Source organism: Gossypium hirsutum, chromosome D11, assembly GCF_007990345.1.
Source record: "Gossypium hirsutum isolate 1008001.06 chromosome D11, Gossypium_hirsutum_v2.1, whole genome shotgun sequence".
Taxonomy (NCBI): Eukaryota; Viridiplantae; Streptophyta; class Magnoliopsida; order Malvales; family Malvaceae; genus Gossypium; species Gossypium hirsutum.
This window is the reverse complement of record NC_053447.1, coordinates 57,716,569-57,742,859: the sequence shown is the minus strand read 5'-3', so window position 1 is coordinate 57,742,859 and position 26,291 is coordinate 57,716,569. Positions and strand designations below refer to the sequence as shown.

The following is a 26,291-nucleotide window of genomic DNA, read 5'->3' as shown; positions in this document are numbered from 1 at the left end:
TATATTCTTCTTCCTCCAATGACATAGTGGTACAGGGGGCTTTGGGTAATGATGATAAAATGATCACAAACAATGTGATTCATCGTGAAACTATGGATATAGAAAGTGACTAATTCTTGAAACCATGAGATTCTCTCATTACCTATATATGTTTTATTTCCTGTTAATTTCTAGGCTAATCGTAAATACTTTTTCATTACCTTGAAATGTATACATAATGAAAAAAACAAATCCTATTATTTACATTTTAAGCCATCCTTCAATTTTATGTTAAAATGTTGCTCGACAACATCAAAAAAAATTAATTTAGGAAGATAAAAATAATAATAATTTAAGAAACATTCCCCTGCTTTCTTCCTCGATGTAATTCTACAAACGACCCAATTTGAAAATAATATTGAAAGCTCACAAATTCAAGGAAGAAGTAGGTATTTGATGGGGAAGATTCCGTGAAGCGATTTCAGTTTAGTGGTTGCCAAGATTCTCGAGTGTGTTCAATTCTGAAATTAATTATAATTATTTTGTGTTGTTATATTTTGTTAGTTGGCGACGAGCTTAAATTGTGGGTTAAGTAGAGTTTACACAGTTTCTGTGCATACTTTTTTGGGTGACTAATATATTAATATTAATATGTTTCGGTGTATTGATTTAGTTTTTGTTTTCTTTGATAATATTATGAGATGTATTGTATGAAATTATGATTCCACCTCATCCTATATCTTTCCAATAGGAGGATGACAAATCAGATTTTTCTTCTTGATTTTCAGCTTTTTCTTCTTAAAAAAATTCAAATCCAACTAAAAATACTAAAATTAGGAGTATAAATTTGATTTGTCATTCTCTTATTGGAAAGGGATAGGGATAACGTGGAATCATAGTTTCGTCAATCCTATCCTTTTTATATATATTATATATACATACAAATATATCTACTTATATCAATATAAATATATTTATAGGTAAATATAAGTTTTAAAATTATTAATTTGGTTCAATAATTTAATTTAATAGCTATTAATTTTAAATATAATTATAAACAAATTAAAAGTTGATTTAAAATATCAAAATTTTATCCCAACTAATATGGGCTAATACACACAAATATTAATCGAAACGGGTTAAAATATACCAAAATTTTTATTAAGACGGAACATAAATTAATTGATACTGCTTTAGGATCGAAACAATATGTAATGACACTCCATTTGAAATTTGGCTTAAAATTAGAAAATATAGAACTCTAAATAAATGTAATTATGGAATTAAGGTCTATTACTATCATGTTGATTATTTTTTTGGGAGGGGGAGGGTCTTTGTGTGATTGATTTTTGTATGGATTTGAGATTGTCAAAGGTGTTGATGTTTTGATTTCGTACATGAAATAAATTTTATAATTCTTTTATAAATTTATATTATTTTCTTAAATTTTAAATATATATTTTATATTTTTTAATTCCAAAATAATAATATAAAAATTAATATTTTATAAATATATATAATTACTAAAAATAATGAATTTGAATGAATTGTTGTTTAAGTTCAGATAAATCTAGACAACTATTTGTCCAAGTTCATTCTTGATGTAAAATAATTTTTTTTAAATTTATACATTTTTAAAAACATTATATTTTATATATTTTATATATTGTTCAATTTTAAAATAATAATATAAAAAGTTGATTTTTAAAAAAATTAAAAAATATATAAAATTACTAAAAATAAATCTAAAATGAGCATGGACAAATGATTGTCTAGATTCAGAGACGATCATTTGTCCAAGCTCATTCTTGATGTAAAATAATTTTTATTAAGACTTGTTATGTGTCATCTTTCTATTGGTTGCTAGTGTCACGTCAACAAATTTTAATGGTGTTACTATAGAGATAACCAAGTATGACTGAATCAAAGTTCAAGTATCAGTTAGGTCCAAAAAAAAGTTTAGGTATCAAGTAGATACAAATGGACAAGTTCAAGAGATAAAATTTCCACTAATATTAAACCTTTTACTGAGTTTGGTATCACGAGTCAACCAGGCACAAACTCAATTGAGTAATGACAAAAATAATTTTTTTTTACAAATTAAATTATATTATTTTAAGGGTGCGTTGTAACATCCGTGTTATGCTTCGGAGCCGGGTACAGAGGAATAGGGTTAGAATTTAGTTGGAAATTTTCAAAAATGGCAAAATGGAAATTTAGAGTGACGATTTAGAAAGTAGTTAAAACCGATAATGATTCAGAAAATACTTTCTAGATTAGAAAAAATAATTTAGATTATGGATTAAATTGTAGTAGAATAGAAAGTAAGGAGATTTATAGTTTTAGTAGAAATGAAGTAAGGACTAGGGTGAAATTTTACCAAAAGATATTTATGAGTCATCTATGGGTTTAGTAAGGATGATGAGGGATAAAATGCTAATTAGTTAAGTAGATATCATTAGACATAACGATTAGGGTTAATGTGTAAAGATGTAATACAAGGGGACTAGTTAGTAATTTGACCATTTTAAAAATCATGAGATTTTTTAATGGAATTGTGTAGAAAAGTGAAGAAAAGGATGAAAAGTTATTATATTTTCACTTTGACAAACCGTCACACCCCTCAAGCTTCCATTAAACTTTTATGTTATTCCCAAATAAGTCCTTCCACCATTGTTGATCAAACCAAGCTCAAAACTTTGTATTCTTTGAGGTTTCCTTAGTAAAAACACTAGAGAAGACTAGTGCGCACCTTAGTTTCATGTGAAGAGTTTCCATGGAAGTGTAGAAGTAAAGAGAAAAAAAGGGTTAGATTGTTAAATCAAAAGTTAAGGTAAGAGATGGTGAAATCTTCATGTCATACATGTTTATTTTCATTATCTAGCAAAGTAAAGCTATATGATTGTTGTTTTGACTTGTAAATATTATATGTTTGATATAAAATTGAAGAAAAAGAAAAGAGGAGAGAGGACCCAATTGAAGGAAAAATAAAAGAGAAAGCCAAGGTGAGAAGAGGAGAAATCACACCATCTCAACCTTTTTTTGTAAGCACTACAAGGAATTTATCTTTTTTCCTAGATATTAATTATATAGCATATTAATTAGTTAGAAAAATTATGGATACGTTGTGTTAATATAAAGGGGATTAAATTGTAAAGACAATGAAATATGTTATGAAAATATGAATAAGAACCAAAAGATGGCATACAAAGATTTTTGTTATGATACTTATGTTGTGAATGAGAAAATTGTGAAGAAGTTATACATTATATGTAAGTTGAGACTTAAGGACTAAATTGTAGAAAAGTGGAAATTGAGTATATTTTTAGATTGATTAAATATTTTGAATTAATTCAGTTATAATGCCCAAGTAGACCGAGTTAGAACTATTAGGATATTAGTGGCATACCATTAAGGTTCCTCAGCATGCTGTCTATTTTCTAGCACGTCAGTGCTCTCCGTTTAGCATGCTTGTGCTCTCTGTATAGCACCTAAGTGCTCTCCTTTTATTTGTGCATATAGTTGCACATTTGTACTTGATCCTTATATCTTGAATTGTTTTAAATAGTCTACTGTGGGCTAATGTGTAAAATGTAAGAAATACAAGTATTTAAAGTATCAAGGTAAGCGTGGAAATTATTCAAGGTAAGCAAATTTGTTAAATTAAATGTATAGTTATAATGATGATCATATGTGGAAGTATGTAGTAGATTAGTAACATTTTAAATGTACACTATGTTTTTTTATTCTTGTTGTGCTTACCAAGCTTTCATCGGCTTAAAGTGTTTATTTCAACGCGTAGGTACAATTAGATTCAACAAGCTAGAGTCGAGGTTGTTGCTGTTCATCTTATCACACCACCTAGCTCGAGAAGACTATGTACTAAATTTTGATATAGAATGGCATGTACATAGGTGGTGTGGTATGAAACTTGGTAAATAGGGATTAAAATTGCAAACCTTTAAAACTTTACTTATTTTGGTATTTAAATGAATTACTTTAGCATTATTAGAAATGAATTACGAAGAGTTTAAATGTATGTTTGCATATGTGGTATGATAATTGGATAAGTATGGTTGATTTAGAATTGCTTTGAAATGGTTTTTAAGTGTTGAATTGGTCCAAACTCTTTGTAGGGGTTTTTAGCAAATTTTCCAAATGTCTTTTTGGCAAAGTTGGCCCAAAGTATTGATACCAAGAGTTAGCTATCGTTATTAAAGGTAATATATCAATACCATCATAAAAAATTTGAAAATTGAGTTCCATAAAGCTAATTTGGTATCAATATTGGTCAGCGGTATAGATGCCTTGTTATACGTATCGATGCCCTATGTTTTGGTCTTGATACTTGCCCCCTATTTTGCTTAAAATTAATTTTTAAATCACTTTCAAATGTAAACGATTAATCAATAATGACCCCCAAACATTTGAGATAATATTTAATGAACTGAATAAGTTAATGTTGACACCATTTTTTTGATGAAAAAGGGGTCAACTTGGGTTTTGAAAAAATTAAATCGAATGTGGGAGTTGCCACCAATCTTTTTTGATAAGGTGTGATCGGGTCACCTCGAAAAGTGGTTGTTTTTAATAAACGATTTAATTTTATTAAAACAACAATTTTGGTCCACGAAATCTAGAAAAATGGGTTCGGGAGTCGGTTACGTACGAGGAAGGATTAGCACCCTCGTAACGCCCAAAATTGGTACCTAGTTGATTAGTTAATGTCTTAATGTCGAAAATTGAAAACTTTGAAGAATTTTAAAAATACGATCCTTGTGCTAAAATACGGAAAATATTTGAAAAGAAAGATGACATGCTTCACATTAATCGAGGAAGAGAATCGCGTCCCGGAAGTTAGGACACAATGCCTCGAATTCCCAATTCGCGAATGAATGCCAAAATTTATTTATTTTGGAAGATTTTTTATTATTTCGGGTTTAGGAAAGAGATCATGTCCCGTGAGTTAGAACTCGATTTTTTGTTAATTCCCGAGAGCATTTAAAAACTTTGTTTGAAATAATACGCGTATTTAGATTTGTCGAGAAAATCAAAACCCCGTAAGTTAGGGCACGACGTTTCCGAATCTCAAAATACAAAATGCTACTCGTTTTAAAACTACAATTTATGAATCGGATAAAATTAATTTAACACAAAATGATAAAAAGACATGATGTTAATATGTATTACGAAATATATAAAAAAAACATATGTATATGAATTATAAAATATAGAAAATACGTAAGAAAAATATGGATTTTGAAATATAAATAATATGTATAAGTATGTGTATATATATTAATAAAAACACGTATGTACATATGTATATATATATTATGAAATACAACCATATAAAAGTATAAATATGTATATGTATATATATATAAATAAAAAATAGGTATATATGTATATATATTATAAAGCATGAACATAAATATGTATATATATATAAATAAAAATTCGCATGTGTATATATATATATTACATAAAAATAAAAGATATAAGTATGTGTATATATATATATAAATAAATAAATAAAAATTATAGAAGTATATACATATATTTTATAAAAATGGATGATGGATATAGATGTATATGTATGTATGTATAACAAAACGTATGTATGTATATAAGCTAAAAAATATGTTTATAAAGAGATATATAGATATATATAATAAGATATAAATATATATATAATAAGATATAAAGATATATAAATAGTTATAATAGTAATAATAATAGGACAAATATATTCAAAATTTAAATAAGTAAATATAAATAAAATATAACAATAACAATGTAAATCTAAATGGTATAATAATGGTAACGTAAATCTATATATATATGTATAGAATAAGTATAATAACGATGACTAGATTAATTAATAAAATAACAAAAATGACAAAAAAACGGGCCAATTTGCGATAAAAATAAAATCTAAAGGTTAAAACTGTAATAAAATGCATAAATAAGGACCAAAATGGAAAGGCGCGAAGGGGCGAAGGACCTAATGGGGAATAAACCCAGTTTCAGGCCACGCGTCCCCTCCCTAGGGATCCAATGAATTTGGACCTAATTGAACATTGGGACAAATCTGCGGTCTAAATAAAAAATATTAAGAAAAAGGCAAAAGGACTAAATTGAGATAGGCCAAGAAAGCAGAAGGGCCTAAAGTGCAAATATCCCATTAATTAAAAACACGCGGATCCTCCGGGTCGGGTTGGGTCGACACGTGGATCCTGGAAGGTGAAACAGCGTCGTTTTGTTCGGCTATTTAAAGTCAGTTTTTTTTTTAAATTTTCATTTCTCTTTTCTTCCAAAAAAAACATCAAAAAAGCTTTTCCCCTCCTCCGGGTAGAACCCAGAAACCGGTGAACAGGGCCGCCACGTCGTCGCCGAGCTGGCTACCATACACGGTGGCCGGAAAGATTAAAAGGTAAAATTTTTTATTTTTTATTTATATTCTTGTACTAATATATATTGTTCTTCGGAGAGAAAGAAATAAAAAAAACTAAGTGCGTATAAAAAAGGGAAAAAAATGAAAAGTCGCCTTGAATGTTTGGTTTTAGATCTGTTTCTTTTTGTTCTTTGTATTTCTAAGTAATGCTTATAAAAAGAAACAAGGAAGGGACCCCTTTTTTACAAAACCTCCAGATCGGTTCCTCTTTCTTTTTTTATATTTTCTTCAGCTTTTTAGAGCCTCTTTTTTTTGCTATTTTGTTGCTTTTCTTTATTGTTTGCAGGCACAAGTGGGCGAGCGGTAGGTCGGTGGCAGAGAGTTGAGGTGACAGAAGCAGGTGGTGGCAGCAGAGGCAAGTGGGGCACTAGGGTTTTAGTCTCTGAAACCCTAGTTTGATGTGGGCTTGTCCATTAGGCGCGGGTATTGGGGCTTGATGTTTGGTGTTTGGGCCCCGTGTTGTAATGGGCCCTTTGTAATTTTGGGTTTGCCTGGGCAAAATTGGGCTGTATAGTTGTCCATCTTTGCTCATTGTCGTGTAACGATAACAGAGCAAAGACTAAGAAAGACTAATTTTGCTCAGTCTCGCTGAGTCTCAACCTTTTTTGACGCTTCTCTTTAATTCAATCCACTATGTCTAGTTGCTTCGATCCATTCCACTACAACTTTAGAGAGATATGACTTGTAGCTTCAATCCACTCTTCGCAGCAACTTTAGGGGGAGGAGATTCGTGGTTTTAATCTACTCCACTGCAACATCAGGGAGATAAGACTTGTTACTTTAACCTGTTCCACTGTGGCTTTAGGGAGATAAGGTTTGATATATTTAGTTTGCTTCACTGCAACTTTAGAGAAATAAGACTTGTTATAGTGTGATCCGCTCTGCTGCAACTTCAGAGAGATAAGCTATGTGGCTCTTCGAGGAAACATTTGCTATCTCCAGTCTGCTACACGGCAACCTCAGCGAGATAAGACTTGTAGCTTCAACTTGTTTTACTGCGTCTTTAATAAAATCTGATGTGATCTGCTCTACTGCAACTTTAGAGAGATAAGATTCATCATTTTAACCCACTTCACTGCAACTTCAAGAAGATAGGATTGACTTTTTCAATTTGCTCCACTGCAACTTCAGGAAGATAAGATTGGATTAGATCTACTCTACTGCAACTTCAAAGAGATAAGATTCGTGATTTTAATCCGCTCCACTGCAACTTCAGGAAGATAGGATTGGTTTCTTCTGTCTGCTCCACTGCTGCTTAGGGAGATAAGACTTGATGTGATCTGCTCTACTGCAACTTCAGAGAGATAAGATCTGTGGTTTTAATCCGCTCCACTGCAACTTCAGGTAGATAGGATTGATTTCTTCTGTCTGCTCCGCTACTGCCTAAGGAGATAAGACTTGATGCGATTTGCTCTACTGCAACTTCAGAGAGATAAGATCTGTGGCTCTTCGAGGAAACATTTGCTATCTTTAGTCTGCTACACTGCAACCTCAGTGAGATAAGATCTATAACTTCAACTTGGTTTACTGCATCTTTAAGAAAATAAAGTCTGATGTGATCTGCTCTACTGCAACTTCAGAGAGATAAGATCCATCATTTTAATCCGCTTCACTGCAACTTCAGGAAGATAAGATTGGTTTCTTCAATCTGCTCCACTGCAACTTCAGGGAGATAAGATTGGATGCGATCTGCTCTACTGCAACTTTAGAGAGATAAGATCTGTTGTTTTAATCCACTCCACTGCAACTTTAGAGAGATAGGATTGGCTTCTTCAATCTGTTTAACTGCAATATCGGGGAAGTAAGATTCACCGTCGTAGCTTCAATCTATTCCACTACACTGCCAGGAAAGTAAGATTTGCTGTTGTAGCTTCAATCTATTTAACTGCAATGTCGAGGAAGCAAGATTCACCGTTGTAGCTTCAATCTGTTCTGCTACATTGCCAGAAAAGTAAGATTCACCGTTGTGGCTTTAATCTTTTTTAATTGCAATGTCGGGGAAGCAAGACTCGTCGTTGTAGCTTCAATCTGTTCCACTGCACCGCTAGGAAAGTAAGATTCACCGTTGTGGCTTCAATCTTTTAAATTGCAATGTCGGGGAAACAAGATTCGCTGTTGTAGCTTCAATCTGTTCCACTGCACCACCAGGGAAGGTAAGATTAGCCGTTGCGACTTCAATCTTTTTGACTGCAATGTCGGGGAAGCAAGATTCGCCGTTGCGGCTTCAATCTTGTTCCACCACATCGCCTAGAAAAGTAAGATTCTGTCGTTGATCTGCTCCACTATTGCTTAGAGAAACAGGATCTAAAATCTTCGACCTACTCCACTGTTGCCCAGGAAGATAGGACTGATGGTGTAAATATACTTTATTGCTATCTTGGGAAGATAAGATTTACCGTCTTCGATCTGCTCCACTACTGCTTAGGGAGACAGAATATGCAATCTTCGACCTACTCCGCTACTGCTTTAGGGAGATAAGACTGGTGCCTTCGATTTGTTTCGCTGTCAGTACAGGAAGGCAAGATCTGCTATCTTCAGTCTGCTTCACTGTCAGTACAAGAAGGCAAGATTGGTATCTTCGATCCGCTTCGCTGTCAGTACAGGAAGGCATGATCTGCTATCTTCAGTCTGCTCCACTGTCAGTACAGGGAGGCAAGGCTGGAATCTTCGACCTACTCCACTACTGCTCAGGGAGACAAGGCTAGTGCTTCTGATCTGCTTCATTGCCAGTACAGGAAGGCAAGATCTTCTATCTTCACTAATCTGTTCTCTAAGGAAATGACCTGTATATTCTATCTTATGAACCTAATTGTGCCTAGCGATTAGGATGAAATGATCAGAATGAATCAAATGCTCCTATCTAGACGTGCATGAATGACATTTGAATGAATACAGAATGTTATTTTTTGAGAATGATCATTCTTTATCACTTAGGTTATCATTACTCAAAGTTTATTATGGTTTTATCATTGACGCGTTACAACGCCTTCTTGCTCGGCTGACATATCCAAAGAAACATTTAATCAGATTGCCCCCCACTGTGAACGTCAAAGTTTCAATACACTGAGACGCAAAATATGTACCATCATTCTCCCACTATAATCCAAGGGTAGAAAATATGGCTTTTTCTCAATCCTCTCCTATTGCAATTTCAAGGATATAGAATATGAAGCTCTTTGGTCTTTTACCCTATTCTCAAGGTGTCATACAAAATGCTCATGCATCAATGAAGAACTTTCTTCTCCCAAAAAACCTCTTCTTATTGCTTGGTGAACATCGCTTGTTCGTTCATTGAAGCTTTGTCACCAATACGACATCTTTTTTATTTTGTTCAATCAATGTTTGGACAACAAAATCCGAAAGGATAATCTTAACTTAGACTCTTCATTCTTAGATATTTCAACCTTTAAACCTGGTGTTTTCTAAACAATAGTCCTGTTTCAGGTTCCTATATTATTTAGAAACTTCTAGAGTAGTATGCAAAACTTTCATTGTGAAAGTATTATTAGTCCATTAATCATTATTCCAACATAACATCCTTGCAAAAGATCATAACGATGGATAAAATAGAATTGATTTAGGAGCATAGCTCAAAATAAATTATCAAAAGAGGAATTGATTAGGAACACGTATCTTAAAAAAGAAAGAAGTATTCCAAGAACAAAAAATTCAATATATAAATAGTATGAAGGTTAGGTGCCTGAGATATCGCAACTTTAACTTCTCTGTACAAACTTTCTGAAGACCTTTCTAAGTTTGACATGTGTTTAGGAGATCTACTGGACTCTGTCGATGCCCCAAGATGTTGCCTACCCTTTCCTGTTGATTCAGGTATAGCAAGATCCTTACATGCCCCGATCTGATCAAAATTTGAGCTGCTCTGATCACCTCATGCCCCAATTTGATCCAAAAATTGAATCGCTCTTTTCAGGTTTTCAACTCAAATCCCCTTTGGTCTCAAGGCGCCCTTTGCGGGTTTTCACATTGGCCTCTCTTTTTTTTCTTTTTCTTTTCTTCTTCTTCTTTATTTTTCTTTCTTTTTCCTTCTTTTTTTTCTCTCTCTTTTTTTAAACATTTTTTATTGAATCTGAACTCATAGGATTAGACATGTCCTTGTTATCCCTTCCAGTCAAGATTGACGCTTTTCCAGATAAGGCCTTCCACATAAGGTCTTTTCCAACTTGGCATGAAGTTATTTTTGTATGGAAAGGATCTTCTTCAATACTAGGTCCCTCTCATGGAATCCTCTATAGTGAACTTTTTTTGCTCTTATTATTTGCTTTTGGCACATTTGACCATGATGGATAACTTTGAACATTCCTCTTCAATCGAAAACTCAAAAAGAAAGAATCTTATCTTCAATAGGCAATACCGCGAGAAACCGAAGAGAAAGGCATTGCCCCGGCAGAGTTTTTTTTACTGCACTGTTCACTTTGGGGCGACATGGTATTATTCCTGAACAGACTACAAATTTTTGATATCATGCCATTGTTCAAATTTGGTGCATTGTCAGATATGATCTTCTTTGGCGTTCCATACTGAAATATACTTTTTCAAGGATTTGCTGACTGTCGACTTTGTGACGTTGGCATATGAAGCGGCTTGTACCCGTGAAGATAAATCAATGACCGCCAAAATCTTCTGTCGAGATCGACCCAATAACCTTCAAGCCCCACATAGGGAAGAGTCATAGATTCCATTGATTCTTTATAGGGTATGATCTGTTTTTCATCTTGTTCTACCATCCTCAAAAAGTCCGGATATAGGCTACAGTCTATGTCATTTTCAAAGTCATGAGATCCCTCTAAACACATGTCTCACTCAAAAGGAGATTCTGAGTCTATAGCAGTGTCGCTCATGTCATTGATATCTAGGGACTTATTGTATGTACAAAAGAATATACAAAGAATGTATGAATTTAAGAATAATTATCTATATAGTATGATTATAAATGAAAGATTGATTTGGAAGAAAATCCAAAAGAATGAAAGAATAAAAAATAATTATTCGTAAAGAATGAAAAAATATTGGCTCAAAAAATGATCGCAAAGATGCATTTCATAATGATGTTCAGACATAAGCCTATTCTACAAAAGAGTTCTTATTGCCTCTAGGCTAAAAACAACAAGTGTGTTCTAAATATTACTCTAAGTAAGCTCTAAATATTACAAGGGTCTCTTCTGCAGTCTAATTATTTAGAACACTCCCCAGGTTTATAAGGGTGAATATATAATAAGGTCCATTCTTCAGTTGCTTTTCACAAATAACATTAATGTGAACATTTCCCAACTTCTTCATGCATTGTATTCACTCCATCATCAATCATGATTGGGTAGCAAATTTTTTGTACTAGAGGAATCATCAAATTTGACAACGCCCATACTGATAAGCCTTTCAACCACTTTTTTAAAGGCAATGCAGTTTTCTATAGAATGCCCCGTAATTCCCGCATGATAATCGCATTGTGCATTCGCGTAGTACCATTTAGGGTACGAAGGTTGTACGGGTTCTACATAGAACGAGGATACCACATGTGTATCAAACAGATTTTGATACAACTCTCTATATGTCATCGGGATGGGTGTGAATTGGAGTTTTACTGTGTTTGACCTCGATTTGGATTCTTGCCTTGAGGTACTTTGATAGCCAATGGTTACGACCCTTGGCTGACCTACAATGACTGATTTGGAGTACCCTTTACTATGCATGCTCAAGTTATTCACTTCATCTTCCTTGTTCTTTAGGGTTGACCTCTTGACGCTTTCTCTCGCATCTATCTTCCCACTTTTTATTGTGTTTTCAATCATCTCACCAGACATGACTACATCTAAGAAGCTCATGGTAGCGCTTCCTAACATGTGGTTAATGAACGGTGCTTTCAGCGTGTTGATGAAAAGCATCGTGGTTTCTTTCTCCAGAAGAGGTGGCTGAACTTATGTCGATACCTCTCTCCATCTTTGGACATATTGTCTGAAGCTCTCACTTGGCTTCTTTTCCATATTCTGCAGTGTAATTATGTCAGGTGTCATGTCTGTTACATGGCTGTATTGCTTCATAAAAGCCTGTGCGAAGTCCTTCTATGAGTGGATGTCAACACGGCTTAACTGGTTGTACTATTTGGTAGCCGACCGGATCAGACTATCTTGGAAGCAATGAATTAACAATTGGTCGTTATTAATGTATCCTGTCATTTTTCGGCAGAACATCGTGATTTGAGCTTCAAGACAACTAGTCCCATTATACTTTTCAAATTCTGGAGTTTTGAATTTCGGCAGGAGTACTAAAACTGGGACCAAACTCAGATCCCTAGCGTCAACCCCGTGATGGTAATCAGCATTTTCCATTGCTCGGAGTTTTTACTCCAACCACTTGTACCGATCTTCAAGCTATTTTGGCAGCTCCATTCTTGATTTTTCTATTTATGCTATTTCATCTAGATTTGAAACTACAGGATTGGTTGGGTTGTCCCCCGGATTAGAACCTAAGCCTGTTTGGTAATTCATCGGAGCCGAGGCACTGGCCTGATATTGTTAGGGTTTGATAGTAACGGGCGCCCCTTGTGGATATGCCTCTCATTGTGCCTAGGTATTAGTCGGGGTGAAACCCGGAGGATAAACGAGATCTTCATAATCATCCCCAGAATTGACTACAGGGCTCTTCCCTTTATCATGCCCCCTAGCCAGTAACTGTTTTAAATGACTCAATAAATTTCTTTGGGATTCTTCCATGTCTTGTTGGATCTTTTCTAGTTGTTCTTGCATCTGGACTTCCATCTGTTCTTGCAATTGCTCTAATATCTCTAATCTCTGATCCATTTCCTTGGTTTTGCAGCGAGTACCGTAGTGATATCTAGTTGGCAGATTTTTGTTGGTTTTCAGGGCAACTGAAATAATTTTACCTAATTAGGGTCATTTTGTGAAAATCTAATGCATATGATGCAATGCAATGCAAATGCATGGAATGAATGCAAAAAGAAATAGAGACATTGATTCTGAATTCAATTCCATTAGAATAACTTTTCTAGATTACAAATTTCTTTACATAAAATGGATTATGTATGCGGCTTTGCCCTCATTCTTGGCGAAGACATCGATCTTTTCCTTCATATCTGGATGCTAGGATCAAAGCTAGCAAAATTTCCAAATTCTGTCTCTTCCAAGCCACGACCCATTGCTCACCCCGCAATGCTCTTTAGTTTCTTTTGAGACGTGACAACTTTCTCGTTGTGTTTAATCGGTTCATATTCGGGCAGTCGCATTATATTCTACTTTATCAAGAAATTCGTCTTCCATGACAAGCTTTTCTATTTAGCAATCAAATTTGAATCAACACCTCTTTTCTATGGTGAAAATGCAATGCAATCAAAATAAAACTGGTACAAAGCAAAAGCAAGCAAGAATAAATAGAACACCTATTCGGGTGACCACTAGGGGTTTGAAGTGGTTCTACCTAGGGTAGGCTCTTAGGTTCACTACATGCGGTTCGGCTCTAAAGCAACGGTACCCGAACCAACAGATTCCTCGATCCTCACCCATTATAGACTCATACGGACCGAGTTCAATTCAAGGGAATACATTTCCCTATGGCTGCACAGAGATGAAAATCTCACGAAGACATAGGTACGGATGTATCCTGAAAGCGATTCACTATCCCATGCGGAGGTGAAAACCTCACGAAGACGTAGTTTCTCACTTCCACTTAAAAAGGTGTGACCAACGGTCATGCAATGCAATGTGCAGAAAGATACCAAAATTTAAACCAACACAGCAATTATAAACCACAACGATGAAAATTATAATAAAGACGAATGAAATGCAACGAAAGGATCGTATATTTAAATCAAGTTTTTAATTTTTGACAAAAAGACAGAAAATAATCAACTCATGGCTTGACTCTCTTATTTTGCTCTCCAGTGGAGTCGCCAAGCTGTTGACACCATTTTTTTGATGAAAACGAAGTCGACTTGGGTTTTGAAAAAATGAAATCGAATGTGGGAGTCGCTACCAATCTTTTTTGATGAGGTGTGATCGGGTCAACTCGAAAAGTGGTTGTTTTTAATAAACGATTTAATTTTATTAAAACAACAATTTTGGTCCACGAAATCTAGAAAAACGGGTTCGGGATTCGGTTACATACGAGGAATGATTAGCACCCTCGTAACGCCCAAAATTGGTACCTAGTTGATTAGTTAATGTCTTAATGTCGAAAATTGAAAACTTTGAAGAATTTTTAAAAATACGATCCTTGTGCTAAAATACGAAAAATATTTGAAAAGAAAGATAACATACTTCACATTGATCGAGGAAGAGAATCGCGTCCCGTAAGTTAGGACACAATGCCTCGAATTCCCGATTCAAGGATGAATGCCAAATTTTATTTATTTTGGAAGATTTTTTATTATTTCGGGTTTAGGAAAGAGATCATGTCCCGTGAGTTAGAACACGATTTTTCGTTAATTCCCGAGAGCATTTAAAAACTTTGTTTGAAATGATACGCGTTTTTAGATTTGTTGAGAAATTTGAAACCCTGTAAGTTAGGGCACGATGTTTCCAAATCTCAAAATACGAAATGCTACTCGTTTTAAAACTACAATTTATGAATCGGATAAAATTAATTTAACACGAAATGATAAAGAGACATGATGTTAATATGTATTGCGAAATATATATAAAAAAACATATGTATATGAATTATAAAATATAGAAAATACGTAAGAAAAATATGGATTTTGAAATATAAATAATATGTATAAGTATGTGTATATATATAAATTAAAACATGTATGTACATATGTATATATATTATGAAATACAACCATATAAAAGTATAAATATGTACATATATAAATAAAAAATAGGTATATATGTATATATATTATAAAGCATGAACATAAATATGTATATATATAAAAATTCGCGTGTATACATATATATTACATAAAAATAAAAGATATAAGTATGTATATTGTAAAATAAAACAATGTAAGTATGTATATATATATATAAATAAATAAATAAAAATTATAGAAGTATATACATATATTTTATAAAAATGAATGATGGATATAGACGTATATGTATGTATGTATAACAAAACGTATGTATGTATATAAGCTAAAAAAATATGTTTATAAAGAGATATATAGATATATATAATAAGATATAAATATATATATAATAAGATATAAAGATATATATAAATAGTTATAATAGTAATAATAATAGGACAAATATATTCAAAATTTAAATAAGTAAATATAAATAAAATATAACAATAACAATGTAAAACTAAATGGTATAATAATGGTAACGTAAATCTATATATATGTATAAAATTAGTATAATAACGATGACTAGATTAATTAATAAAATAACAAAAATGACAAAAAAAATGGGCCAATTTGCGATAAAAATAAAATCTAAAGGTTAAAACTGTAATAAAATGCATAAATAAGGACCAAAATGGAAAGGCGCGAAGGGGCGAAGGACCTAGTGGGGAATAAACCCAGTTTCAGGCCACGCGTCCCCTCCCTAGGGATCCAATGAATTTGGACCTAATTGAACACTGGGACAAATCTGCAGTCTAAATAAAAAAAATATTAAGAAAAAGGCAAAATGACTAAATTGAGACGGTCCAAGAAAGCAGAAGGGCCTGAAGCGCGTATTCTTGTACTAATATATATTGTTCTTCGGAGAGAAAGAAATAAAATAAAAAAAAGACTAAGTGCGTATGAAAAAGGGAAAAAAAATGAAAAGTCACCTTGAATGTTTGGTTTTAGATCTGTTTCTTTTTGTTCTTTGTATTTCTAAGTAATGCTTGTAAAAAGAAACGAGGAAGAGACCTCTTTTTTACAAAACCACCAGATTGGTTCCTCTTTCTTTTTTTACATTTGCTTCGGCTTTTTAAAGCCTCTTTTTTTCTATTATGCTGCTTTTCTTTATTGTTTGCAGGCACAAGTGGGCGAGCGGTGGGTCGATGGCAGAGAGTTGAGGTGACAGAAGCAGGTGGTGGCAGCGGCGGCAAGTGGGGCACTAGGGTTTCAGTCTCTGAAACCCTAGTCTGATGTGGGCTTGTCCATTGGGCTCGGGTATTGGGGCTTGGTGTTTGGGCCCCAGGTTGTAATGGGCCCTTTGTAATTTTGGGTTTGCCTGGGCAAAATTGGGCTGTACAGTTAAAATGCTATAGTAAACGTTCAAATCATCTAGTGTTTAGCCAAGATCGCTTTGGCACCAAATATAATAGTCCTATACTGGGTCTCGAAGGTTGGATCGAGTATAAAGATGTTACATGCTTTTATCATTTTATATCTTTTATATAGAGAATAAAAATATAAATACATATAATAAGATTTTAACCAAACATCTACAATTTTCAATATTTGTATTTCCCCCCTTCAACCAAAGACTCTTTTGCTAATTATATAAAATTTTAAAAATATATTTATAATATAATTATGTTTATTTTTCTCATATTTAAGATATGTCATAATATGTATATATATTATATTGGTAACAATTTTATTGGGAATGGCAATCACAAATTTCCGAAAGAATTAGATTTTATGAATCGTAAAACGAACATTAAGAATACCTTAATTATACCCAATAATAATAATATTGTGTATATTAACTGTTTTATTAAAGACATTAGTAAGGAACTTGTCCAACCTCGCTTGACATACTTTTAACAAAGAAAAAAAAAACTTCATTCATTTTGAAACATTGTTGGACCGTAAATCCAGGAAAGAATTAATCTGGATCATGAATCGTAAAATAAATATAAAGAAGACCTCATTTATATTAAAAATAAAAATAATATTATAAGTATAATAATTTATTTGACTTTCTAACTTAAAAAATAATTATTTTAGCTTTTCATTTAATTTTTTATTTTTTTATTCATTAAAATTTAAACTTATATAGATTGATGGAAAAGTTAATGACTTCAAAAGAATAAATCATTAAATTTCTTGTCCAGGAAGAATAGGATCCAAATGTTAGAAAGTGATAGGAATACGGTTTTGGAACAATAGGATGCAAAGCAGCAGCAGCAGCAGCAGCATCATCACCATTGCTCGTGAAATCATCTACTCTTATCTTTTAACATTTTCTAACTCATCAAACTTTGGATCAAGATACGTCATTCATCATTCCTGTCCATGGAGCCATTATACATCATCAGGTAACTAACAGAAGATTAACAAACAAAGGTACACACATCATTTATCATTCTTCCTCAAAGATATTGGGAAAGAAAAGAATCAAATCGAGAAAAACATAACTCCTATCAAGTTGTATATCCTTTTCTTTTATGTTCATCAAAGAAATTGGAAAAGAAAAGAATCAACTATCCAAATGGAGAAAAGACCTGCTCTCAAAGTTTGGAGCGCAGTTCGCCAAAGGTTGGGTTCTGAACGTTCTCCGCCTCTATTCCAGGATCAGCAGCAGGATTGTTAGCAAGATCCTGCAGGTTAACACGAAAACGGGCAGGTGCGGGTGCGGGTACAGGTGCAGGTTGCGGTGCTGCTGCCGGGGGTGCCGGAACCATCTCAAGCTTAATGGTAATGCTCCTGACAGTGTCAGGAAAGGTAAAGAAGCACGCATGTGCTCCTCCTGGAGGAAGTTGAGCCGCCATTCTTGGGGATAAATCTGGGAGACGTAGGTCCTTTTTTCTTGAATCGAGGCTAGGTATGAAAATGAAAATGAAAATGAAGGTGTATCGTAGTCGATATACTATATATACGCCATATAAAAAGAAAAGAAACGATCCCACTGTGTACCGTTACAGGGTGAAACAAACTGAAGTTAGTTAAAAAGTTTAAGTCTGTTTTTTTCTTTTAGGTTAAATCCTGCTATTCTTTTGCAAAATTTATGGATTTAGTCCTTATACTTTAATTTGGTCATTTTTAATCTCTATACTTTTCAATTTTTAAAATTTTAGTCCTCATGAAATGATTCATTGTTAAATTTTGCCATTTCTAAAATCTAATGTGGCATACATATTACATATTATCATATATATGCCATGTCATCTTGTTATTTCTACATATTACCAAAAATTTAGCTAATGAATTAATGACTATCATTTTGCATCAAAACTGAAAGTTCAAATTTTGAAAATATAGGGGATTAGAATGATATAATTGAAGAATATGGACTAAATCTATAACTATACGTATAATACAAAGCTAGTAATTGACTTTAACCAAACAAGTTTAGCTGCTACTGCTTGGATTAGGGCTAGAGTTTCAAAATTCAAAAAGTAAAAGGACTAAAATTGACCAATTTAAAAAGTGTATGGACTAAAATTGATTAAATAAAGGTATAGGGACTAAATCCACAATATTTGCAAAGTACAGAGACTAATAACAGAAATTAACCTTTCTTTTAATTAAATAATAATAGTCAGTACTGTGTCGTTTCATATTATTAGGACGGTGTCGTTTGGAGCATATTCTGTTGCAAATGGGAATTTGGGTTATGGAGCTGTCAAATTCTTGTAATTCCTTTGCGCATATATATATTTGGGAAAAACAGTACACATAGCGATTATTCTCTTACTCTCTTCTCTACTCATATTTTCTCGTCTGAAAAATTCAATTTTTCTCGGCTTCAAATATCCTTATATAGAAAGATAAATCCGTTTCAATTCATTTAAACTTACTCCTACATTAACGACAATGTCAATATGCTATTTTCTTTTCTTTTTTTCTTTTGAAGAGCAGTTACCTCAGGTTCTTTCTTTCTTTTGATTTTGTGATTTTGTGATATTTCCTTGTAGAGTCTTGTGATTGGACAATCTCCAAAGAGTCTAAAGTAGTTTTGTGTGTGTCCGATTCATAGTTTCTAGGTTTTTATTTTTAGTTTTCTTTTAAGGAGGTTGTGATTATTTAAAAAAAAGAAAAAAATTAGTTTTTTTATAAAATTCAATCAAACTTGTAGGTGAATCAATTCAATTAGAAGAAAGCATTTGATCTTTTGATTGATTCGATCGTTTTTTTTTTTCACTAAACTAATTTAATCGACTATAATCTATAAAAAAAATAACATAATAATATATATTTATTTTCTATATTAGAAATTATAAATATATTTTAATAATTAAAAATATTAAATTAAGTCAATTTATCAATGGAATTGACTTGAATTTTAAAAATTAATAATTGATCTAAATAGTCATCAAAACCAAATTTTTAACCGAAAAAATTGCTCAAACTGAATTGATTGAGCCAGTTTTCTCGATTTTAATTGAAACTTGCTTTCTCCTAAGTTGAATCTCTGATACATTGATCGATTTGCAGCCTGGACCATTAGTGAAATCTGTAGTAGACTAGGTCACTTGATGACGGTATGGATGGATAGTAGAACTTATGGAATTTAGCTTAAGATAGATCCATTGAAAGGACTTTGGACTAATGTTAGATCCGTGAAAGGATTTGGAAACAAGGTTTAGGGAGAATATCGATGTTAATGCTAGGTATGGAGAGGGTAATTGTGTGGAAAGGGGTAGTAAGGTGGAACTGAGTAGGACAGAAAAGAAGGATGATGGTGGGAGGGCGAAGGTACTAAAAGGCAGTGAAATCAGAAAGATAGTCAAATTAACTTAAACTCGAGACTTACGAGTGTCGAGCTCCATTGAAAGCATTTATTATTGTTGGATCTACGATAAATGGTGATAATTCAAATTAAATGAACTTTGATACTTACGAGTACCGAATTCTATTGAACAAACTAATTGAGATTAGGTTTATGGTAAAATGATGAACATTAAAAAACAAAGAACTTATCAATTACAATTGTCAATAGGTTTTCCAAATCGTTACAATATTAATTAAAGAGAAACTCGACATCGGTTGGTGTCAACGTCCTTTTTTATTTATTAGGATTTAACTCTTCAATGGTGTCCTTTTTTATTTATTAGGATTTAACTCTTCAATGGTACACATTACATGTAGATATTACATATTACATATTACATTTAACTCAATACCTAAGGTGTTGGTTTTCGTATGTTGATTACAATTAAAAAGCCTAGTGATTACATTTAGGGGTGAGCATTCGATCGAATCGAATCGAATCGAAAATTTTCGAGTTAATCGAGTTTTCGAATCTCATTTTTTCATCCTAACTTTATTTGAAGTTTTATCGAATCGAATCGAGTGAGATAGAGATCGAATCGAATCGAATTATTTGTTCGAGTTAAGTTTAAAAATAAAATAAAATTATTGTTGTTTATTTTTATGTAATTTTTCAAAAAATAATTTTCTTTAAAGTTTTTAAACATAATCATACAACAAAAAATTGAAGTAAATAAGTGAATAAATAAAAGTAACACAACATCAACCCAAATAAACAACATGATTCCAAATAAACAACAAAAATAATACAAAAAGATTATAATAAAAAACATAAGTAAAAATCCAAGTAAATAGCATTAGTCGAAATAAACAACATTATAATAAAAAAACAAAATATAAGCAAAAGTCCAAAATACAATAGAAACCTACTCCAAAAGAACTCAACAAAAGTCCAATTAACCAACAACAACAAACCAAACCAAACCAAACTAATAACAATAACACATCAGTTCAAAAACCATTATAATATACAGCAGCATAAATTAAAAAAAAAGTATGTTAAACTACATTTATAAAAAATGGTTGAATTGTTTTATTTTTATAATTATAAGTTTTTGAATATATAAAATAATAACTAAATTAGAAAGAACAACAATAAATCTGCAGCTTCAAAATGATGGCTATAGTTTGATGATGATTGGTGCATACAAAAATAATTGACATTCTTTTCTCCTCAATCGATTAAATTAAAAATTAAAAAATATACAGCAGCATAAATTAAACAAAAAAAGTATGTTAAACTACATTTATAAAAAATGGTTGAATTGTTTTATTTTTATAATTATAAGTTTTTGAATATATAAAATAATAACTAAATTAGAAAGAACAACAATAAATCTGCAGCTTCAAAATGATGGCTATAGTTTGATGATGATTGGTGCATACAAAAATAATTGACTGCATATTCCCACTTAGAGAATTTATATTTCCAATATCAATTCCAACAATCTTTAATCCTTGCCAAGGTAATGAGGTGAATAATACATACATATACTGATATACATATATCAGGTCTCAATGTATCATTCCTTAACACATAATCAAACATATATGCCTGAAGAATGGAATAAGAAATAAAAGAAGTAGCAGATCCAGAAAAGCAATCTAAGTTTCAAATTTCAACAACATTAAAAGCAACCCATTGAAAAGAAAAACAAAACAAAGAACACATTCCATAGGCATAAACGATGGCAGAGCTATACAAAAGAACCCCAAATAGAAATAAAAACCCAGAAAAGAAGCTAACTAACCTCCAAAACAAAAAATAAGAATCTTTTAGAGAAGTGTAATAGATTATTTCTAAGATTTCGTTTAAGAAAACACACTCAATGGGGTGTTGGTAATTCATCTCAACTCAGAATAGGAACCAGAGAAGATGGGATGAATCCACCCAGTTGGAAAGGCACATCCTCCTCCTGAATTGAGATGCAACCTAATCTACAGCTCTGTTGGCGTCTCTTGTTGTCAGCAAGTAACAAACCTTCATGCATAGCAAGAGCCTCAACTTCAAGGGTAGAGCTAGCCAAGAAACTTCTTCCCTTCTCAGCAACTAAAGCAGCCATAGAATCTCTAATGATCACCCCAATTCCAACTTCCTTCGACAATAAATTGAAGGCACCATCACAATTAACAATCCAATAACCAACCGTAGGCGCAATCCATCTTACTTGCTTACATCGATCCTTCCCTCCTCTAAAAGATTCTTATTTTTTGTGTTGGTTATGTTTAGTACCAGAGATGATATCAGTTCTTTCTCACCACCCCCACAAGAAAAGCTTAAGAACTAAACAACAAGTAGCGAAAATAAAAGGGAATTCCACTCTCTCCCTACAAACTTAAAGAAAACTCAAGCCTGCTCTGCTTTGATAAACAATGAAGAAACAAGTTTCTTCTCTCTTCGCCAAAAATTTACGACCGTTCAACGCATAATTCTTAAAGTTCAATCCAAAAACCCACGAGGCAAAATTGAAAACACTCGTATCCCACACCAAGAAACAAAAACAAGACAAAATAAGGGAAAACCAGAAAAAAGCTTATTTTAATGACAGAAGCCAGAATTTTTTTCAATGTTTTTTCTTTTTATTTGTTTCAACAGAAACCCATAATTTCTGATAAAAGATTTGTTGGTTTGGATCTTTTCACTGGGATCAAGAGGACTTCTTTAACAGCTGACAAGTGCAACTCTAACAAAGAGGGAAGTTTGAATGTTACCTGTGTACCCAATCAGTTGCTTTAGAAAGATTCGCAGAGCTCAAACCAAGGTACTGCAAGGAAGAAAGTGCAGAAACTGAGAAACCCATTGAAACTAAATACAGTGTAAGGAAAGGAATAAAAGTTAATATACCTTAGAAATCAAAGGTAGAAGACGTAAAAGCACCGGCGGTGAGCAATCAGCCGTGGAGGACCCGAGACCGGAGGTGGATCAGTGGAGGAGGGTGGACCGGAGGTGAAGATTTTCGAATTGGGAAAAAAGGGAGGAGGGAGGGCACGGGCTTAGTTAGGGATTTTGGAAGTGATTTTGTTTTAAATGTAGTGTATTTTAAAAATAAAAAATATATGTAGTATATTTTAAAAATAAAAAATATAGTTTTTATTCGAATTATTCGAGTTATTCGAATTCGAAAATTTAACTCGATTCGAACTCGAAATTCGAAAGAAAAAATTCGAATTGATTCGATTAATTCGATTAACTCGATTTGAATAATTCGAAATTCGAAATTTTTTTCGATTTTTTTGAATCGAATCGAATTTTGCTCATCCCTAATTACATTAGTTTGTTTAGCAAGGAACTCGACACTTGTGAGTATAAAGTTAATTTAATTATTCTTTAGTTATTGTGATTCCAATGTGGCGATGAAAACTTGTTAGCGTAATACAATTAAAAGAACTCAACACCCTTTAGTGTCGAGGTAATCTTAAAAGATCGTAAAATAATTGGTTAAAATATATTAGAGTTCATGTACTTGTATAAAATTTGAGATTAGTCCTTATATTGTAAAAGTTAAAAATTCAATCCTCTTACTTTTCCAATTTAAAAATCTTAGTCCAATCATTATCATTGTTGGTAGTTTCTATAAAAAAAATTGTCAACTTGTCATGTTTTTTCTATCAATCATATGCCACATCATATGAAGACAACCTAATCAAAATTCAAAGTACTTATGATTTTAATGATCGGTCCGAGTTTTTTAAATAAAAAATATGACTTTATTTTCAACTTTTTTAAGTACCAAGGCTAAAACTAAAATTTTATCAAAGTATATGAGCTAATAACATATTTTAACAAAAAAAATTAAGTATGAATAAAAATTCTAAAAAAAATTAAAATTTTAAAAATTATGCACCCATTATTTTTCACAAATTGTCCTATTTTTAAGTAAATTACATCTAAATTATTAAATTAATAGTAAATTTATGATTTTGGTCACTCAATTTTAAAGAAGTATAAAATTGTCATTGAATTACTAAAAAAATTTCATTTAAGTTACTTGAGAGTTAAAACTGTCATTATATAGCATTCTTCATTCGCATTATCGACAGTTAATCGAAAGTTATATAATTTAGTTTTTTTCATAAAATATATTTCAACTTCACGAGTTTAGAAATTAAAATCTATTAAATTAGATCTATAATAAGTATTATTTAAGGGCAAAAAGGTTTTGAATAGTTGAGCCACATTCGTCGGTGTTGACACTAAATTAAAAACCTTGAGCTTTCTTCCTTTCCGATTTTTTCTTCCCAAAAAAGAAACCCTTAAAAAGAATCCCAAAAGATCCGATCTTTAGGGTTTTATCTCTCAAACTCTATTTACTTTCTTCCCAAATCTTTCGAGATCCAATTTTTTCTTTCTTCAAACAGAAAGTCCATATCCAAAAATGCCACCAACATCCACCACTTACGGCACCATCACCTCCAACCCAACCACCTTTTCCTCACATTCCAAACACACGCGCCGCCCGTGGCCAGAGCTATTCTCCCTCTCCTCTTTCTGCCTCCCCATCTCTGCCGGCGATGCCAAGGCACGAATAAAGATCAACCTCGGCGATGCCAAGGCACGAATAAAGATCAACCTCTCTTACTTTCGCGTGAACTACGTAATTATAGCGCTAACGATCCTCTTCTTAACTCTCCTTTGGCACCCTACTTCAATGATAGTTTTTCTGATAACTTTCATTTTCTGGTGGTTCCTGTACCTCTTTAATGACAACCCAGTTGTTATTTTCAACAGACCGGTGGATGATAATGTTGTCTTGGGGGTTTTGAGTTTTGCTACTGTGCTTTTATTGGTTTTGACTCATGTGGGTATTAACGTTTTAGTGGGGTTGATTATTGGGGTGGTTGTTGTTGGTATTCATGCTGCCTTTAGAGGAACTGAAGATTTGGGTTTTCCCGGTGAAGAGGAGGAAAACGGGTTGCTTTCTGTTGTTGGAAGTCAGCCTTTGAGGCCCACTTCTGGATATAATAGGATTTGATTTATTTTCGTGGTGAATTTTGCGAATGCCGTGTTATGAGGGTTGATTTGAAGTTTGGTTTTGTTGCTATTAAATTGTGGAATTGGAATGGAGGAATTGCTTGTTTCATTTTTGTTACATGGTCCTTCTAGTTGTTAGGATTTTGTTTGAGGTCTGGCCTGTGGTGAGGTGTTATTAGTTTAATCTTTGAAGTGGATGGTATTTGAGTCCTTGCTTGTTTCATTCAAGAATTCATCAGTGTTGTTGTTTGAAATTGAACTAGAGCTGATATAATGCTGTTTTCAGGTTTGAATTGTTGTGGAATTTGTTGGTTTTTTGGGGCTTTGCTTTGAACTGTGTTCATGGGGCTAATGGTGTGTTTTGGTCCCGGTGCTGTTTGGTTTAAGATTGTGGATGTAGGATGGGAGGCGTCCTTGTAATCCTTTTAGTGGTTAGTGCTTGAGGAATGAATTGTTTCATTCATGAAATGATCCCCTTGATTGTTCATCATTTGGAATTGCCACTGTTATTCGGAGAAGAAAGATGGGTTTTTGGCTCTTGGTTGAAAGTGGATATAACAAGTTGTTTTATATTCCTCATTGGTTGAAGCTCGAAAGTGGTGAGATCTTGCAGCATAATAGTTCACATAATCTGGCAATATAGCAGAAAGTGTGGCTGCTGGTTTGATGATAATGTTGATGGGATTTTATGTTTTGGTAAATTAACATGATTTTTAAAATAAATTTCGTGGCTGTGGATAGGGATGATGATGGTGCAGTGTTGCAAAGGCTGACAAGTATGACACTGAAATTTTCTATTTGCAGTTTTGGCATGGGAGCTTAGGGTGATTAGTTTGTTAGCATATTGCACTGATTCGGGAAGTAACTTTGTTTTAGGCACTCAAGTGTAATCACTAATTTGTTGGCTTCTGCTGTAGCACAATCGGAATGAATCTAATGATCAATCAACTTTCTTTCCCTGCAAAAATGGTGTCTTAAAGCATGTCTCACAATGCTTGTTTGATAACCTTGACATTGGCAGGTTATGCTAGTAGTTTGATTCTGCATATAAGATTTGGCTGTTATACAATTTGCAGTCATTGTGGTGTAATAATAGATAGAGGTTCTAAAGCCTAATGGTGCTATTATGATCCATTAGTGGAGCCAATGCTGACCATTAGAACCCGTTAGATGGTTGTAGGATTGGTGGGTTCCTGCCATTTTACTGTAGTTGTCAACCAGCGGTTTGTTATGGTTTGCTTTCTGGT

General features: G+C 32.9%; 1 protein-coding gene and 1 long non-coding RNA gene across 2 annotated transcripts; one reads left to right on the top strand and one right to left on the bottom strand.

Annotated features, from left to right (window-relative positions):
• Nucleotides 1-21,663: 21,663 nt before the first annotated feature.
• On the bottom strand, nt 21,664-23,109 carry LOC107926747 (uncharacterized). The gene is made up of 2 exons (XR_001692259.2): nt 22,918-23,109; nt 21,664-22,837 (listed from the first exon to the last, which is right to left on the bottom strand). It is a non-coding gene; the product is annotated as an uncharacterized lncRNA (long non-coding RNA).
• A 1,120-nt stretch (nt 23,110-24,229) lies between these two features.
• LOC107926837 (PRA1 family protein F2) lies at nt 24,230-26,011 on the top strand. The gene has a single exon (XM_016857782.2). It carries the CDS (start codon nt 24,449-24,451, stop codon nt 25,043-25,045), a length of 597 nt encoding a protein of 198 aa, XP_016713271.1. The 5' UTR covers nt 24,230-24,448; the 3' UTR covers nt 25,046-26,011.
• Nucleotides 26,012-26,291: the final 280 nt, after the last annotated feature.